Here is an 18999-nt window from a genome sequence, read left to right on the forward strand (position 1 = left end):
AACAATATACTCAAAATGAAAGTAAAAGGAAACTGAGAATTGTGTAATTATGATGAAGTTTGGTCCAGTAGATATATTCAGAAATAAAAGGTGATGTAAAAACAATAAGATACAAATTAAAAAAAAAAAAAACCTGTAAAGGAAGTGAGGACTTTTATCAATGTAGATTTCTGAGAAACATGGAATTCTTGTTGGATTCTCAATTTCTTCTTATGCAAGTTCCCCCTATAAATTAAATCAAAGGTCCAGTCCTTACTTATTAGATACAAAGCACTGTTCCATTCACTGACAAAGGCACTGTATCATTTAAAGTTAGAGATACAAGGACCCTATCTTTAAGGAACTTAGTAAGGGAATAAGACATTAACACAGATAGTTATAATAGCTAATATTACAGGAAAAATATAGTAACAAAACTGAGAACTATGTAAAGTTTGAAGAAGAAGATCATTTTCAATTGGGGATAGAACAAGGAAAGTTTTCTAGAAGCAGTGGCATTTTGTGGAGATTTATCGGATGAGTTCAAAAGACAAAAATAGGTAAAAGGTCATTCTAGGCAAAAGAAACAGTTTGAGCAAAGGAAAACAATCCACCAGACACAATCTGTCCCTGGCCCAAAGTCCACTATTCTTAAACTTTAAAGAGAAAAGGAGGAAATGATTAGATCAGTTTTCTAGCAACTTTCTAAGGGTTAAATTCACCTTTCAGTGGGAAAGAATTCAACTTAATGAACATTCTTCAAATACCCAATATATACAGTTTATATTTTATTGGATAAAGACAATATATCCATATATACCATTAGAGTTAGGGACTAGAGGGGCAGCTAGGTGGTGCAGTAGATAGAGCACCAGCCCTGAAGTCAGGAGGACTTGGGTTTAAATCTGACTTCAAACACTTAACATTTCCTAGCTCTGTGACTTTGGGCAAGTCACCCCCAATTGCCTGAGGGAGAGAGGGAGAGAGAGAAGGGAATATAGGGGTTCATGGATCATTAGGAAACTATAATTAGTTATAATTAGTTAAGGTGAAAGACACTGAGGAAGATGTGAAACAAGTCAGTCTGAAAACTAGAGCCAAGTAGGCATTTCTCCATGTGGAAAAGGGAGGAAAAATGAAGAGTAAAGAACAATTCTGAGGTTCAGAACCTGATGAGGGTGGTGGTATTGTCAACAGAAATAGGAAAGACAGGGGAAAGGAAATATTAAAATTATGTCTCCCTTTGAAATAGTGACCAAAAGTAAAGAGCTTTTCCAGTGTAAAAGGGAATTTTTAGCTCCACCTCACAAGCTCCCAGCACCAGTACTACCGGTCCATATTTGTCACAGTCTCTGCTTCTTCCCCTTTAATTTGACTTTTCAGGTTAATTCAGACAAAAGCAGGATGATCTTTAATTAATATATAGAAAAATGCTGCCCTTTAAATCTGACATAAAGTACTTAAATGTTAAATAATAAATTATTACATTTCTGGAATCAGTAAAATTTACATTTGCAGCTCCCAAAGCTGATTGGCCAAATGGCCCATGTCTCCCATCGGACCAGCATTTGTGATGTCATTTTCTCTCTGCTTCAAACAGGTGGGCCCAGAGCAGGTGCCAGCAGGCAATGTCAGTTTCCGAATTGTCTTCCCCTTACCTGTCACCGTCTCCTCAGTCACCTGACACATGCAATTAGTGCTTCCCTGTGGCGTCTCGTCCATCTTCCACCTGGTAGACTCGGGGAAACTTACCAAGCTAGAACTTTGGCCCGGAACAGATCCCCAGGGTGCGGGAAGAGCCTCGCGCGGGCCTTTGTGTTTCAGTGCCAGAAAAGGTGGAGCAGCCACTAGGACTGTACTGACTGACAGGTTGGGAGTTCGGCTCCCTCGGTCTAGAACTGTCCCGTCCCCACTCCCCTGTTAGTTTCACCTCTTCTATTGGCCGTCCTTCAAAGTTAAAGAAAGGAAACATCCATGGGAAACTCGTCAAGAAATGCGCTTCACCTATTGCTGTCGTTCTCAAAGCCTTTGGGCTCGAAATCCTCCGTCTCCGGTTCATGAGTGTCAGAGCTGGAAGGGTCTAACATCGGCTCCACTCTGATCGTTTCCAGAAAAAATTGAGGCCCAGAGACTAGGAAGAACTTGAGCTGGTCCTACAGTCACGGACGTCTCTGGACCCGTGAGTCAGGGCCGGCCGATAGAAGCCTGTCCAAGGACTCTTAATAATACTGAGAGTGACTTACGCAGCGGCTCCCACAGCCTCAGGACAGCGAAGATGTGGGGAAGGGATACTTGCTGTGCAGCGCAGGCAAACCGGCTCCCTCCATCGGTTGGTGGGAAGAAAGGGGCGGGAAAAAGAAGACCGAGTGGGTGCTCACTGGAGCACAGTTGGGGAGGGAGGGCTAGGCTGGAGGACAAGCCCCCTTTAAAGTAACCCCGCCCCGGCTTGGGCTGCTCACAGAAACTTCGGCCCCAGGTGACCCCCTTCTCTGCCCTCCTCCAAAGGCGCACACCAATGCCAAGCCCCGCCTCTTAATTTTCAGAATCAACCGCGACCCCAGAAATACAAGCAGGAGAATGCACCGCCCCCCACACGCCCTCCAACCCCACCCCCAGGCACGCGCCTCCTTGGCTTTAGCAAAGGCGCCGCCGAGCACACCTCCCTTCTTAGTTTATTTGTCTCCGCCCACCTCCAGACCCACAGCCTCGTTGTTGCGCCGGCGCGGACGCTGGGTACGCCGGGAAGAGAGGTGGAGGGTGGGTGGAGTGGAAGGCAGGAGAGTACGAACAACCAAAAAGCTTTTCTCATCGCGCCTTGCCTCCCAGTCTCTGCGCAGGCGCAGGGTGTGGAGTCCCCAGTCCCACCGCCTGCCCCCGCCGCCATATTTAAAGGGCAATAAGTGCGGAGGGTCGGTCCGCAGTGTGCGTGCGTGGGAGCGGACCGGCGGTGCGCAGTGGGGGAGCACCCGGATGTGGCGCTCCTCTCCCTCCGCCCCCTCGCGTTCCCCTTCCCTCCCCTCCCCCCAGAGGCCCAAGCCCCACAGGCAGCGGCGGGAGGTGGAGGTAGCTGCGGAGGCTTCAGTGCTTGTGCGGTGAGGAAGGCCAAGCGGACCACGGGCCAGGCCCCGGGCCCCGGCCGGCCGTGGCCATGAGCGGCTCGTCGGGTACCCCGTACCTGGGCAGTAAGATCAGCCTCATCTCCAAGGCGCAGATCCGCTACGAGGGCATCCTCTATACCATCGACACGGACAACTCCACCGTGGCCCTAGCAAAAGGTACCGGATCCAGCGGGCCCCGGATCGCTTTCAGCTCGGTCCGGCCCGCGCTGAGTCGCCTCAGCCCGGCCCGCGCCGTTCCTCCTCTGCTCCCCTCCCCCCGCTCGGATCCCGGCCAGCGCCCCCACCCACAGCCCCGCCACCGGAATCCTTCCCCCCACCCCTCACCCCCCGCGAGGCCCATCCTGCCCCGGGCCGCCGCCGCAGCTGACCCGAATTCTCCTCGGCACCGACTCTTCTCCGAAGCCAAGACTCGACCCCTTCCCCTTACCGATCCCCTCAGTTTCCTAGAGCCGCAGTTCTTTTCGCCTTCCCTCCCAGTCCCTGCCTTTATGCGGCCCCGAGGCACTACCTTTAAGCTCACCCCAAACCTTTCTTCTCTAGAGTCTGAACGCTTTCCTTTCTGACTGCTCTGAAATCCCCTCACCCCTCCTCCTCATCTCTCGTGTGCCTCCGTTCTCCTTCCAGTGGGAGGTTGGGATTTAGTTCTCAGCTACAGCTGTGTGCTGCACCGTCAGGGGGAGAAGAGGCAGCCTTCCATTTCCCTTCTCCAGCTCTCACGGTCTTTGATTCTCCTTTTCCTTCCCTTTGGCCCGGATATCAGCCTTTTCCCAACCTTAGGCCCGAGTCAACAGGAGCTTATTCTTTCTTCCAAGGAGAACTACAGCCCCCTATATCTTGTTATCTCTTCTCTGCAGCCTCTTAAACACCCTCTCACATACACAAATCTACTTCCTGAGGCTCTCGAGCTCACCTGCAATGGGATTGTACCCTTTCTCCCTCTTATACATAGCACATATGCCAACGTAAGAGGTTTACTGATCGTCCACAAATTTTATCTTCCCACTCCTTGGGGGTCCCTTACCCTCTTCCAGCCGGCCCTCTTGGCTCTGTGCCCAAAAGAGAAAGTGGTGGTAGCTGGAAGAAGGATGTCTTTGTACCTTAATCTTGCTGACCTCTCCCTAGCTACCTGTCTTATAAGCTTCTTTGGTTTGGACCAAAAATGCCTTGAGGTTGCTGATTGACACCAAAGCTTGAACTTCTCCCTCCTGCTCCCCCAGTCCTCTTAATATCTGTGTTTAATTTGTCCATTTTCCTACCTTGACTCTGTATCCCGGCACTTATATATGCCATGGTCTCTGTACTTGCGTGGCCTGGAACCTTGTTGTAGTAGGTCAAATCTTCTAGATCTCTGGCCTGCTAAGCCCAGACAATAAATACGTAGGGAATTTAAGGTAGGAGGACTTGATTGGGAATTCTGGCTTTGACTTCAGCTTTGGTATTATTTCTTTTAATATGTCCCTCATCCTGTGTTTTGTCCCCTCCCCCTCCACACTGCTCTTTACCCGTTTGTTGTATTCCTTATGTAGATCTGCCTCTCCCAGAACAATGAATGTGAGTTGATATGAAGGAAGTTTTAATGTAGCTCTCTAGGTTTGTTAAAACATGTATGCGCCATATCATTCCACTGTAACATCTAGGAAGAAGTATGACATAGAAACTGGATGAGAGATTGTGTATTGCCTTGGATCACACAGCTAGTAAACGTCTTAAGGCAGGTGTACACTAAAACCTGAAGAATCCGCTCTTGGCAATGGTGGCAGGGCATATGGAGGGCTAGATTGCTACAGGTTTTTGGAACTAATTAAAGTGCTTAGATCTTGAGAGTGAACAAATTCCAGATTTTAAGATGCAGAAATAGGAAGCTGTCTGCCCTTGGATAGACTCCCTCCTCTCTTAACTGTTTCACATTTATGAACTGCCCACTAAGCATAAGACACTTATCTTTCCAATATCTTCTTTTTTCCATTCCTCTCCCCCTCAACCCTCGGATTTGTAAACTAAAGTTATGGTTTCTGTCCCTACCTTTACTGTGATAAACTCTACCAATCTGACTTGGACCTCTAAAAGGCATCAATTTAAGGAACATTTATAGGGAAAGGACTTTCTTTGTGACTATTGCTGTGTTTTTTTTTTTTTTAATTGTATTAAGGTAAAGGCAAAAGATGGCTCTTTTGTGGCATCTATTCCCCACTGAAGGAAGTTTAAGGGATAGATGAAGTAGAGTAGGTAGTAATCTGACTAAACTCCAGAGCTGGCAGTTATTTTAAAATTTCCTTAGTGTATTTTGGGCACCATGCTTGTCTTGTGCAATTAACAAAAAAGGGTCAGTCTGTCAAACTTGATTTCTTGTATTAGGAAAGATGACAGATCTGCAGGATGCAGGTATTATGGGCTGTTAATCTATATCACTGCGCATACTTGAATATTTAAGTGAATGAAGACATTGCTATTTCATTTTTAAAAGAAAATGTCTATTTAAGCATCCTAGTTTAAGTGCATACACTCACTTATGCTCCCAACTACTACATTAAATATAATGTCTAAATCTTTTAAAAGGGAAGAACTGAAACAACAATCATGTTGGACCAGCTCAATCTCTGGAGGATAGAGGATGCTTAAAACCCTGTACCCTTAATTTATACAAGGTGGGCTAATACTTAGTTCTGGCCCACTGAAAATCTGGCATTAGTTGAATTGTGAAATTCTCAAGTACTACCTCAGGTGATTCCATTTAAGGTGATTAATATATCCCACTTGTTCTACATTTATTCATCTAAAGAGATGAATTTATTGTTGGCCCCGGTTCTGGATGCATTTTAAATTCATGCATTTTTTCCTCTCACAAAATTGTAAATGGCATTAAATTTGTTGAAGAAAATTCTCTAAACTAACAGGCATCTCTGTTTTAAAGGAAGTTGTCTAGTTTTTTTGAATATTAAAACTTATTTTTTTCTTTTTTTAATATAATCAATAAGTAACAGACAAAAATCTACCCTATTCCTAGTAGGCTTAGTTATGTAGAATCTGTAGAACTCTACATTTATTCTCTTCAGAATCTTTCAAATTTTGCCTACTGTCAAATAAACTACAAATAGATATAAAATCCTTTTTGAAAAGATAATATTACGAATTTAAAGAAATGGAACGAAAGGGGTTTGTGTATAATAATAATTATTGTGTATGTAAGGTTTTAAGGCATACAAAGTGCTTTATCCTCACCACATCTTAGGGAGTTAGATGCTATTATACCTCTTTTCCTAGTGAGGAAATTCATGGAGGTTAAATGATTTGCTCTGGGTCACACAGCTTATAACTGACTTGAGGCAGAATTTGAATTCACTGTCTTCTTGACTCTAAATTTAGTTTTTGAGTGTCTGCTTCTCATATGTTTTCCCCTTGAAAAGAAACCTATCAGATGATAGGAATGAGTTAAAATAGTTAAAGATTCAGTATAATCAGTCTAACATTCTAACCTTATTTCATTTCTAAGTGAGATCCTTTGGTACAGAAGACCGTCCTACTGATAGACCTGCTCCTCCAAGAGAGGAAATTTACGAGTACATTATTTTCCGGGGAAGTGATATCAAAGATATTACTGTATGTGAACCTCCAAAAGCTCAACACACACTCCCTCAGGATCCTGCTATTGTGCAAGTAAGTGTGTTACCTGGAGTTAATAATTTTGTTTTTATGAGTTCAGGATAAATATTTTTTGCTGTTCCAATTTACTTAGGCATTAACATGAAGAGCTTAAGTGGGAAGTGGTGGTAAGGAAGGATTTTCATACTTTGGTGATTTGGGCTTGGTCTCAAGTCAGAGTTCTCAGGAAATGAAATTAGCTACCAAGACTTACAGGAATCTTAGTTGAAGGAAGTTTTAGATTAGTTTTGAGATACTAAAATTGATGTAATTTATATATGGCTAGTAGACAAATGGTTTTATGGGATATACTATATGAAGTCAACGAATTATCGTCTTATTTGTCCAGCAATGTTTTTGAGCTTTAAGGAGCTTTAATATTGAATTTGAAGTATCTTCCAATTTTCTCACTGTACTATTAGTAAAATGATTCCCTTTACACTGTCCCTGGATCTTTCCCTACAATATTTTGTTCACAAGTGAATGAATTTTTAAAATTAGCTCCTCTACAGTGAGGTAGGATAGATTTTTTTTTTTCCTTTAATAAACAAATTCTGTGCATTTTCAGTTATTGTGTAGACTGGAAGTGAATCTTGAATATTAGGCCTAACTGTTCCAATCTTACATATTGTTTTATTTAGTCTTCCCTGGGCTCTGCCTCTACATCATCCTTCCAACCACATGTGCCTTACAGCCCCTTTAGAGGTATGCCACCCTATAACCAGCTTGCTGCCAGCTCATTACTTAGCCAGCAGTATGCAGCTTCCTTAGGTTTAGGTGAGTAAAACTTTTGTACTTTAAATTTGACCCATACAATATTTTTATTTTGAGGTGATGCTAGCAACTAGGGATCAAAAATAAATATATTTTAATTCTCTTCAGATAATATAGTTACCAGTTGTATTTTTGTGACCTTTTTTCTGTTTGCTCTTCTAAAAAGATGACCAGATTAATAGTAAATGTATATTCTGTAAAATCTCTTTCAAACCTTAATCTAAAGTGTTATTCTGAATTTTAGAGTTCCTTAAAGGAAACTATTAACTTGAACTATTAGTATTTCCCAGATGGAGGCTCTGCCTTAATATTGCAGTTACACTCAATCATTGTTAATGACTGGATGCATATTACTAAATTCTAGACATTCTGTTTAGTAAACCATGTTTCTATGATCTTCAGTTTGAGCCATGGAAGGGTTTGTTAAGCCTTTTAAGTGCAACTCTTAAGCCACGTTGAATTTAGATAACTTAATCATGATTACTCACTGGTATTATAATGTCTGATGGTAAGGACCAGTATAAGATTTAAGTACAAGACTATTGCAGTAGGTTACTTTCTATTAAAATGTGTTTGTCTTGATGACTGTTTTCTAACAAGCCAGGCTACATTCCCACCCTGGCTTGCTGCTTTTCTTAAATATTGTTTGTATAGCACCCTAGCCTATATTAGCATCAAGGTTACTTGGATCTCTTTCCAAGCTTGCTATATATTAGAATAGTATCTCATTACTTATTTATGGGCCTTCTCTTTTTGCTCTTTTCTCTCATCTTATTTTAGAGAAGTTGGTAAGCCCTCCAGCCTCAGCCGCTGCTTCAAGCCCTAGTTCTTCTCCATCTCCACAGCCTGTTTCAGAACTTGACATGTCCTCAGAGCCACATCAGCTTTCTTCTAAGGGTAACAGCAGTTTTGGAGAACTGCATCTGTCTTGCAAAGCCTGCTAAGAGCAAGGGGGTAAAACTAGTAGAACAGAATGACAGTAGCTGTAGTTTACACATGTCAGATTAGTGGTATTCTTAACTTCTGTTTGAAAAAGCATGGAAATAAAAGTACTGGGAATGATAAGGAACCAACAGCACAATCTTCATTGTTTTTATATACAGTATTGCCTTTCGTTAGTCACTTCCATTGTATATAGTATGAGTGACTATTGAACATGAAGTAGAAAAGTCACTAGAAGAAAGTAGCCTCTGGTTTTGACTGGACATCAGAATTAATCAATATATTAGAGTTGGTAAGCTACATTCATGGATTGCTGCATGTAATCATAGTGAAATATAACTTCCTGTTTATTGAGAATTATGAATCACAGGAGGGAAGCTAGAATTCAAATTGAGTTTTAAAGCCCTAAAAAATAGAATGTCTTGAAATGAATCAGAATATGTGCTAGTATATTAAACTTATTTTAATGCTAATGGAAAATCATCTACTTTTCATTTAGAGGTGGGATTTTATACCACTTCTAAAATGACTTAAATCGCTAAAAATTAACTTTGACAATTCTATAATATATGTTACACATAGAGTCCAGAATCATTGAGTTTTGAATGGATTTTTAAATGTGAAATAATAATAGCTTTCATTATGTCATGCAACTACTGTCAATCTGTCTTTGCAGGTTTTGAATTTGAATATGGTATAAAGCCTAGAATATTCTGGTTATAGAAGTAGCATATCAAATCTGCATTTTAAAACTATTCTAATGTTTCATATTCTTAAGATTAAAACCACTTAGGTACTATTGCTCATGGAAAGATGAGAATTTTTTTTTTTTTTTAAAATAAGTATATCTGATGGTCCTCCCAATTATATTCTATATATGAATAGATTTAAACACTCTTGAAAGACTTTAGAGGATTAGCATGGAAAGGCAAGATGATAGACTAGAAAACCTGTAAATGAGTTAAATTCCTGTTATGGTAAATAGAGTTACAAAAGTTCTTTTAAGTTATAGCATGTAGACCAAGAGAGGAACTTTAATCTCCTAATTCTAGCATTTAGACATTGAAAGGAACCATGGATCTATTCTAATCTCTTCATTTTATAGATAAGGAAACTAAAGAGAAAATTATTTGTCTGAGATTGCACAGGTAATAAAAAGCAGGTCTTAGAATCCTTCTGTTTAAGAGAGCTATTTTCTAGTTTATTTGGCATTTTTCTTTAAGTGTTTATGGTGAAATTTCTAATCTCTGCCTCCTGTAACAAAAACTTGTGGTTTGCCCTATAAGAGAGGGAGAAGTGGTTAATATTTGCCCCAAACAATCAAAAAAACTTCCCTTTAAGCTAGATTTATCCTCCCTGCCTGAAAAATTCCAACTTCTATCTAACCTCCCAAATCCCCCCTTGAAAACACCAGGTCCACGGATTTGGAGGAAACAAATAGGAGAGACTGAAGATACATGTTCAAACACAGAAATGTTTTTCCTCTTCATACCTATTTGCTTTGGAGAGATGATGCTTCAATTCTTTCACTTCCAAATGCTTTGGACTAGAAATGTCTTCTAGCAAATTTACTCATGAAAATATTGTACAAAAGATGGAATTAAGTATTCTTGAGTTTTTCATAGTAGTATTTTATTTGCATTATGGGAAACTTTGGGGATAAAAGAAATCATTTAAAACTTTTGATATCAAGGCCTTCAGGCAAAACTAAGCTTTTGAAATCACTTTTGAAGTGAGTGAACCGCTTATGTCTTTTCTCAAGCTATAGGACAGCTGTTTTTGTCCAGTATTCCCTAGGATAAAATAATCATTCATAGGCTGATTTTGCCAAACTTTAAGTACTCGATATCATAGAAATGTATCGTGTCTTTTAATGACATGAGAATTTGCTTTAGATGGGCTTTCTGGGATTCTAAAGTTGGGATCAGCTATGAGGCTAGCCATATGTTTTGATGGGCTATGACTATAGACCTGATATTTGCATACTTCTAGGAGGAGATCTTCTGATGTGCCAACCATAAGGGAAAGGGTGCATGTTTTCTTTTTCCTCTGATTTTAAGCCCTATTCTCTTTTAATTCAGGAGCTGGTTTTCCATCTATCCCAGTACGTAAAAGTCCCATGGTGGAACAAGCAGTCCAGACTGGCTCTGTTGATAACCTGAATGCCAAAAAGCTGCTACCCACTAAGGCTCCCATAGGGATCCAACGAAATGGTCGCCAGGTCCAACCAAACAGCAAAACGAGTGGTACTTGAAATACTTTACCCTACTTTTTGTTTGGTAATTGGGGGGAGGGGAATGAGGAGTAAGAGGAAAGAAGGAATGAAGTTTATCTCTAACTTTTTACAAGACATTTGCTTTAAGCATAGTATCATACTTGACACTTTTCATTATAAACTTGTAAGTGTCTGACCTCAGAAAATCTTTCTCCTAATATTCTCTTTTATGCCTTAGATGTAGTTCAGCCAGTACCTGTGCAAAATCAAGGGCAGGTGAATGATGAAAACAGAAGACCTCAAAGGAGAAGATCAGGTAATTTACTTTAAAATGAATAACTACAGTTGAAAATTGATAGAGCTTTAAAAATCAAAGTCAGCAATACTGAAAGTTAAATGCCCAACTACCTGTTGTTGTACCATGGGATTATGTGCACTTGGATAAAAATCTAATGACTTTAGAATGGAGATTCCTTTTTGAAGGCCTTATTTAGAGGTACTTCTCTGTGGAAGCTTGTTAACTCTTTTTAATCTTGGCTTTTCTGTTCCCATAGGGAACAGGAGAACAAGGAACCGTTCCAGGGGGCAGAACCGTCCAACAAACGTTAAGGAAAACACTATTAAGTTTGAAGGTGACTTTGATTTTGAGAGTGCAAATGCTCAGTTCAACAGAGAAGAGCTTGACAAGGAATTTAAGAAGAAACTAAATTTTAAAGGTCTGACTTAGCTATGTTTGACTCTTTATGGAAAAATGTTTATAATACATTAAGGTGTAATTGGCATTTTTAAGAGTAATACACTTAGGATACACTTAGTGCTAATAGGACAGTAAAGGGTTTTAAAACCATATTATGAAGATTGTTGAAAGAATTAAGGAGTCCAACTTAGAAAAAGACTTAAAAGAGATACTAGGCAAGTGCTGCCTTCAGATGTTTGAAAGGCTTTCATTTGGAAAGGATGGATAAGATTTGTGTTACTATAGAGAGTGAAAAGAATGAGTAGATTTTACCAGAAAAGCAAATTTAAATTTTATAAAGATTTTTAGCAGTTGGCACTGCGCTGCCTTAATATAGTCAGACCTGTAATAAATTGAGCTTCTTTTGCTGGAGATATTTTGTATATAGTAGGAATTTAGTGAGACTTTGAATCAGAGGTCTCCTTTTTTTTTGTAATATTTTGTAATGTTGTAAATTGGCTTAACATTGGGTATAAAAATTGTAGTACTTGTAAATTCTAAGAACCTCCTCTGTTGACTTAAGCTTTAAAAATAAACAAGTGCCTACTGATACTGATTTCCTAATTTGCTCACAGTGGTAAATATTTAAGTAGCTGGTTTGAGATGTATATATGTTAAATTTTATTGGACAGTTGAGGCAGTGAGGGAGTCCTATCTCTTAATTACAATGATATATAACAAAGCACAATAAATAGTTGTAGTAATAAACACTACAGGGTGGTATACAATAACATTGGTTTGCGTGCAATATGTGATAGTTATGTAGACTTTGCCAGACTAATTCAAGAACTAAGGAGACAGTTAAATGGCACAGTAGATGGAACACCAGCCCTGAAGTCAGGAGGACCTGACCTCAAGTCCAGTCTCAGACACTTAAACAACATTCTACTGTGTGACCCTGGGCACAATTGCTTTGCAAAACAAAAAACAAACTAATTCTGCAACTTACAGAAGTTGATTCTTGGTTATGTATCTATGCTGGATTGAATTACACTTTCCTTTTAGTTATTGACTTCTCAACACATAGTTCATACACTTCTTTATATTTCTAGATGATAAAACAGAGAAAGAAGAGAAGGGCGATCCAGCGGTAGTAACTCAGAACAATGACAATACCACAGAGGAGGACCTTCTGGGACCTAACTGCTATTATGACAAATCCAAGTCATTCTTTGACAATATATCTTCTGAACTAAAATCCAGGTAAAATTGTGAATGTAGGGAAGGAAAAGGATTCTTGGCTGACTACTTCTTGAAGACTTTTTAATTTGGATGAGTGCTTTGAAGACTGAAACTAGAAACTCAATACAAATCAAATCCCACTATAATAAACATTTCTGTACAACAGACTCTTTTAAGTCCTAGTTGATGAACATTTAATTTGAGGAATGACAATAAAGCAGATTCTGGTCCAGTTTTTAAAAATTGGATAACCTTAAATTTGTCCTAGAATTTTGCCCATCTGTACATCACTGGTATTTTTCCTGTTATTTCCCCTTAATCTTTGTTCAGCTATCAGTTGTTAAGGTTAGGATAACACTTGTATAAAGAGTTACCATCTATTCTGAATGAACATTCACTTACTCTGGCTTCTGGAGTTAGCCTAACTCCCATTTAGAATAGGATTTTAGAACTTAGAATCACCAAAGCAATTCCAATAAACTTGGGGATGGAAAATACCATCTGCATGCAGAAAGAGAACCTTGGAGACAGAATATGAATCAAAGGATTGTATTTTCACTATATATATATATATATATATATATATATATATATATTACATACACACACACACACATATATACATATATGTATATTATACACATACATACATATGTATATGATGATGTAAATCCTGAACAATCTTAGAGTCCTCTGACCCTCTTGTTTTACAGAATAGGGAACGAGGGCCTAAGAAAAGGAAATGTTCCAGTGAAAGCTTTAGACAGTAGGATGAGTCCACCTAGTTTTCTCCATGTCTAATGTTTTTTTTTTTTTTTTAAACTATACTACATACTGCTTAGCCAACCATTATACTATAGATTAACACTATCTTTTATACTTGGCCTTTCCTGTCTTTCCTCCTTTTATATAATTCTTTTAAGTATGTTTCTCTGATACAGGGAAGTAGTTCTTCCCTGATAGAACTACTACGTTTTGTTGTTTGTCTTTGTATGCTAATTGTCTGGCACATAGTAGACTTGAATAGTGCTTGACTTGAGTAGTTAATTTGGGACCAAGACTAGAGGCTGCCTGGCAGGAATGTCCTGAAAATGCTATTCTAGGATATGTGGGATAGGTAGAGTACTGGGTGTAATAACACAGAGCTGTTTAGGCTCCCAAATGGACTGCCTTAATAGAAAAAAGCATCAAATAATTTGTGTGCAAGCTATTCTAGTCAGTTGGGATATAAAAATTCATTCCATTTCCTTATTTTTACAAACGTGGATTGTGTATCTCAAGACTTTTTTTTTTTTTAAGTTTATCAGACGATAATGATGTACACAGATTTTTTTTTCCTTCTAATTCTTTGAGTGTTTTTATAATCTGTGTTAAATGTATTTCAATTCTGACTCAGTTCTAGGCGTACAACATGGGCTGAAGAAAGGAAGCTAAACACTGAGACCTTTGGGGTATCTGGAAGATTTCTTCGGGGCCGTAGTTTCAGGGGTGGTTTTCGAGGTGGAAGAGGCACTGGAACAGCCCGACGCAACCAAACTTCCCATAGAGCCGGTACTGGGAGAGTTTGAGTGTAACTATTTGTAAGTACAAAGGAATGGCTATTTCTTGCCTTGATATAAATTGGACGTTGAGGGAGATTTATGAAAAAAAATTTTTTTTTAAATTTGTGATTTCAGTGGTGTGGGAAGTTCATTAACACATAAAAAGAAAGCTCCATCTTTATGAAAATTGGTGATTCAATTGTCAGTCAGGGGTACCTCAAATATAGTTACTTAGAAACTTGCCCTGGTCACACAGCTGGTTTGCCATGGACAATACTTGAATCCAGGTTTTCTTGATCCAAGAGTAATCATTCACTATACCATCGTATTCAGGAGATAATATCCCTACTAGATGAGCCTATCTTCTATATCAAAAATAGATCTAGAGAGGGAGTAGTCAAGAGAAAATATAGCTCTTTTCCCCATGGAACATGAATACCCAATCTTGGTCACTATCTTTTCTCTTGCAGGCTAAGTGGCACAAAGATGATGCTGTGTATATAAGAAAACATTGAAAATGCTGCACTTAATGTGGGGAGAAAATGGGTCATTTTGTTTACTACTTTTTTGGAAAATCCCACAGTACTACTGCTAATAGTTTGGACTTCAACTGAACTTGGACTTGATCTGAGTAAAAACCACTTGTTTTTTGGAAGTGTTCATGGGTAACCTCTTTTGAGGTATCTTGGTCTCTTTCTCCCTCCCCCCTTTTTTTTCCCTCAAGCACAGCCTAAATTTAAGCTTTCTTTTGGTATTTTACAGAAGGGTTCCTGTATTCTTTAGTGAAAGTTTAAATCTATATATTTTTTTTGAAATAGCTTTGACTTTTTAAAAGTAGAACCAAATCTCATTAAGAATAAGCCAATTACATTTTTAGTAACCAAACTGACCCTTTGGTGCTGCTGGTCTGTCACTCCCACTTCTAAGAAGCAACATATTTCAGTAACTCTTGGTGTCTGGAGACCTGGATGCCCTGTACTAGATGGGGTTTATGAGTACTTGGGGTGGTTTGGGGTGGGTTGGGAGGGAATATAGGGGTTGTCACATGGATCATGTATAAGCAAGCCACAGAGTACCCAGGGTAGGTATCGGCCAAAACCCAGAGATGAGTTGTCAGAAGAGGAAGAATTAAAGGTGACTTCCAAGAGGCCCTGTGAATATTCAAAGCTATGGGGCCAGGATAGACTATATCATCCCTATGGGAACTGATGGGGGATTTAAAACTCAGGGTCAGCCTCCCTAGAAAACCTCTTCACCAGCCCTCCTTGTTGCTGCCAACCTGTCTCTGGTATATGCTATTTACCAGTCATGTGTTGGATTTTGGCATAACACTCTTGAATGCTGTTTTCATCCATTTAGGAATAGGGGGTGGGGGGAGGGCAGAGAAAAGAGCAACCTGCTCTTCAGTGAAATTGAGTTGGCAAAGGGCATGTTTCTTGCAAATTGTAAATAGGTTTTTTTTGTTTTGTTTTGTTTAGAGGTGGGGTGGAGGGGGAGGGTGGGGAACATAAACTTGTTGCATGAGTAAACGGGTTACATCTTTAGTATAGGCATGTACCCCTCTCTGGTTGGTAGGGCATTTTGTTGAAATAAGCACCTTGGTAAATGAAAACCCCCCCTTAAAATAGCTACAAGGTTTTAGTTATGCATTGACTAAGTTACTGTAAAAGCTTGGGTTTATTTTTGTAGGAGTTAATTGCTAAGAATTAGAAATATAGCAACGGGATTGCTCTGTTGGAGTATTGTAAATTATAAATAAAACATGCAAATGTTTAATACTTTTTCTTGGCTTTATCTTACATTCCCAGAGTCAATTGCTATGGGTTAGTTATGACACATATGTGGCTTATCTCTTTTTACTTGCTTAAGCTGTTTCACATTGGTCATTAATGGTTAAAATACAGAAGGGATCCTATCAGGAAAGGAGTAAAATCTGACTTTTTGGTACAAACTAAAATTTTCAAAAGTAGAGACAAACTAAAATTCATTATAAAATAATGCTTAGTTTCCCTCTTAACCTAATAGCATAAGTAATTTTTAAGCTTCAGGTAGAGAAGAAACAATTTTTTGATAGTGGTTTTAACTTTAAGGAACTAATTATCTCCCTAAACCTAAACCTCCCATTTCTGTTTTGGTGATTAGCACCTTTCCCCTTGTTAAGCTAAAATGTCACATTTCACAGCTTCATTGAAGCACTCATTGGCTTCAATATGAGCCTTATAGAATCAAGAACAGATTTTTCCCATGTCAGCCCTAAGGGGCACACTTAAATTGGTATTAATCTACCTGTATTTTCTCAATCCCTTTTGTTCTTTTTAATGTGACTTCTAAATACTTGGTAACAAATATTTTTCTCCTCTCAACCACCCATGCAACTTTTAAAAAGCCCTTCTTCCCCTCCCAAAAAACCCCCAAACCCTGTAATAAATAAGTTTGACCAAATTAGTTGTATTAAAAAATGAATGATTCAATTCTGCATCTTGAGACTATTACCTGTGATGTGGGTAACATCATGCCCCCTTTTTCTTAAGATACTATGAAGAAAAAAAAAAAAACTAGATTGCAGGGTATTTGGGATTCAGATCCAAATTCTACTGTGTATTTACCTGTGTGACTTTGAAAAAGCCACTTTTCATCTCCCGGCCTAAGGATTCCACATCTGTAAAATGAGGAGTTTTGATAATATCAAAGTTCTTTTTAGCTTTAAATTTCATAAGGCTTTACACTCCCTGGTGTTTGGGTTTATTTTTAAAAAAAAAACCCACCATTTTTTAAATGTAGCTATGGTTTTAAATTCCCTTCTCAAATTGCTCCCTCTCCAGCTTGTCTTCCCTTCCTAATCCATGTCTTGGAAAAGTGAAAATAATATTGCAAATAAGGCCCGACAACCCTGTTCGTTCTGCACATTATACAGTATTAACAAAGTCTAAGATAACTGCTTTTGCTGTCAACCACAGTTATTTGCAATCTACTATTCCATCCCCAGGACTTTTTCACATTAAATTTTATCTCAATAATTCCTTCACTTTATTTTTTATGCTTCTTAATTAGCAAATCGCTAGTCTGAGATCTCCCAACTAGAGCCACTGCTGAGAGACAAAAGTTCAAGTGCCTCAAAATTCTGACTTTAAGGAAATATGGAAGAAACTGCTACAACAGGAAGGCAACTTCAGACTTGGCCTCTTTCTGTAGAAGCAAATTTTACTAGGTCTATGTTGACTGGCTTCAGGAAGTCAATTCTAGAAATCAAAGTGGACCATTAAAACGTATCTTACTGTTGGGCCTTACCAGGGATCAGTTAAGTAATATACCATGTTAAAAGCAGATATAATATCAGCATGAGATAAATATTAGCTTTATCCTCTAGACATTAGTGTTGAGATGTTGTGATCAATTTTGACCAGTTAGTATAGACCTGAAAAAAGGATATGGGCATGAGTTAATACCATTTCTTTCTATTCCCTTGGAAGTGGGATAGTTAGCTGTATTTTCTTATAGACAAACCTCTCTAATCCTTCATCCACTCTAGGGCAGAGCAATGAGGAGGCTAACAAAAACTTTTTATAATCTGATGGATTTAAATCTGTTTTATTTAAATATTAAATCTGGATGTATTTCAAAATCAGTAAAATCATGTAAATACATTTTTAGATTTTTCTGAGGTGGACTTTAAGTGATTCCCCTCCCCACTTTTTTAACCAAACATTATTGATTAATAGGAAAATCTAGCTAAGCCTGTTATCAATTTTAAAATTACAACCAGCTAAAATTCTGCAGTAGTACTTGAAGCCAACTGAATACAAATTCTGTGTAATGATCAAGTTGACTTGATAATTGTTGGACCTCATCTAATAGGCATTACTTTTCTCCAGTATAGATTAAATATAGTTAAGTTGGACACTTCTCTCTTGTGACTAATGGTGTTCATTTTAAACATGTGACTAACTTTGGCTGTACTTATGCTGGACAATCAGATGATGAGTACAACAAAACAGTGAATAATTGAGAAAGTAAACCAAATTTAGGATAATGTTAAGCTAGTAAGTAGTGGTAAAAAAAAAAAAAAATGGGAGTAAGATGGGAGGGAGGGAAGCTGTGAATCTTTCAAAAGCAACTTAGTGGATGGCAAAGGGAAGATTTTAATAGATGTGACTCCACATCTTCAGGGGAGGCCTACAGAAGTGAATTCATGTGTCTTAAGAGATTATAAAGCAGCACCAGAACCATGAGTACTTGATTCATTATCCTCTATTCTGACTAACTGGAAATTCCTAGTTATCTTTAATAAGTTGGGGAAAAAAGAACTGACAAAAATTAGTCAAGTAATACATAAATATATAAAATTAACTGAACATCTTTCAATAAATATGGACTCAATAAGTGGTCTATGTCTCCTAATAGAGGTAAACTTATTTAAAGTAAGAGTCATTGCTGAAAATGCATTCTTTTAAATGTTCAACAGTGGCAACTCTCCTAAGAGTGCCCCTGGTGCTTCTGACATTCGAAGCAAGAAAGATTTTTAACTTCAGTTCATGATTGCCCTTCCGTGTTATTCTACCCAAATGGAGACACATGAAGATCAGGTGGGATAATTTCATTGAAAATTTGATTTCTAATTTGACTATGAGGTTAGATGTACAAAGTACTTAAAGAAGAGAGTTGCATAAATTTGAGTTCCTAGTTAGGACATGTTTTTGTCATAAAAGAACAAATCTAGTGTATAGCTTGGCAAATAAAGGTGCAAGTAAGTATTAATAAGGGAAATGTTCTGAAGAATGAACGTAGAACAATACCACGTAGAAGTGGTATAAAATTGCATTTTTGCAAACATCTTTTTTATAAGTCCAAATAAACATTTTTAAGGGGGAGGGA

General features: G+C 38.6%; 1 protein-coding gene across 1 annotated transcript; it reads left to right on the plus strand.

Annotated features, from left to right (window-relative positions):
• Positions 1-2898: 2898 nt before the first annotated feature.
• Positions 2899-15903, plus strand: LSM14B (LSM family member 14B). The gene is made up of 10 exons (XM_051976692.1): positions 2899-3254; positions 6589-6752; positions 7379-7514; positions 8292-8408; positions 10535-10699; positions 10907-10984; positions 11223-11384; positions 12457-12607; positions 13983-14166; positions 14598-15903. Exons 1-9 carry the CDS (start codon positions 3128-3130, stop codon positions 14152-14154), a joined length of 1272 nt encoding a protein of 423 aa, XP_051832652.1. The 5' UTR covers positions 2899-3127; the 3' UTR covers positions 14155-14166; positions 14598-15903.
• Positions 15904-18999: the final 3096 nt, after the last annotated feature.

The sequence above is a fragment of the Antechinus flavipes genome, chromosome 2 (genome assembly GCF_016432865.1).
Source record: "Antechinus flavipes isolate AdamAnt ecotype Samford, QLD, Australia chromosome 2, AdamAnt_v2, whole genome shotgun sequence".
Taxonomy (NCBI): domain Eukaryota; kingdom Metazoa; phylum Chordata; class Mammalia; order Dasyuromorphia; family Dasyuridae; genus Antechinus; species Antechinus flavipes.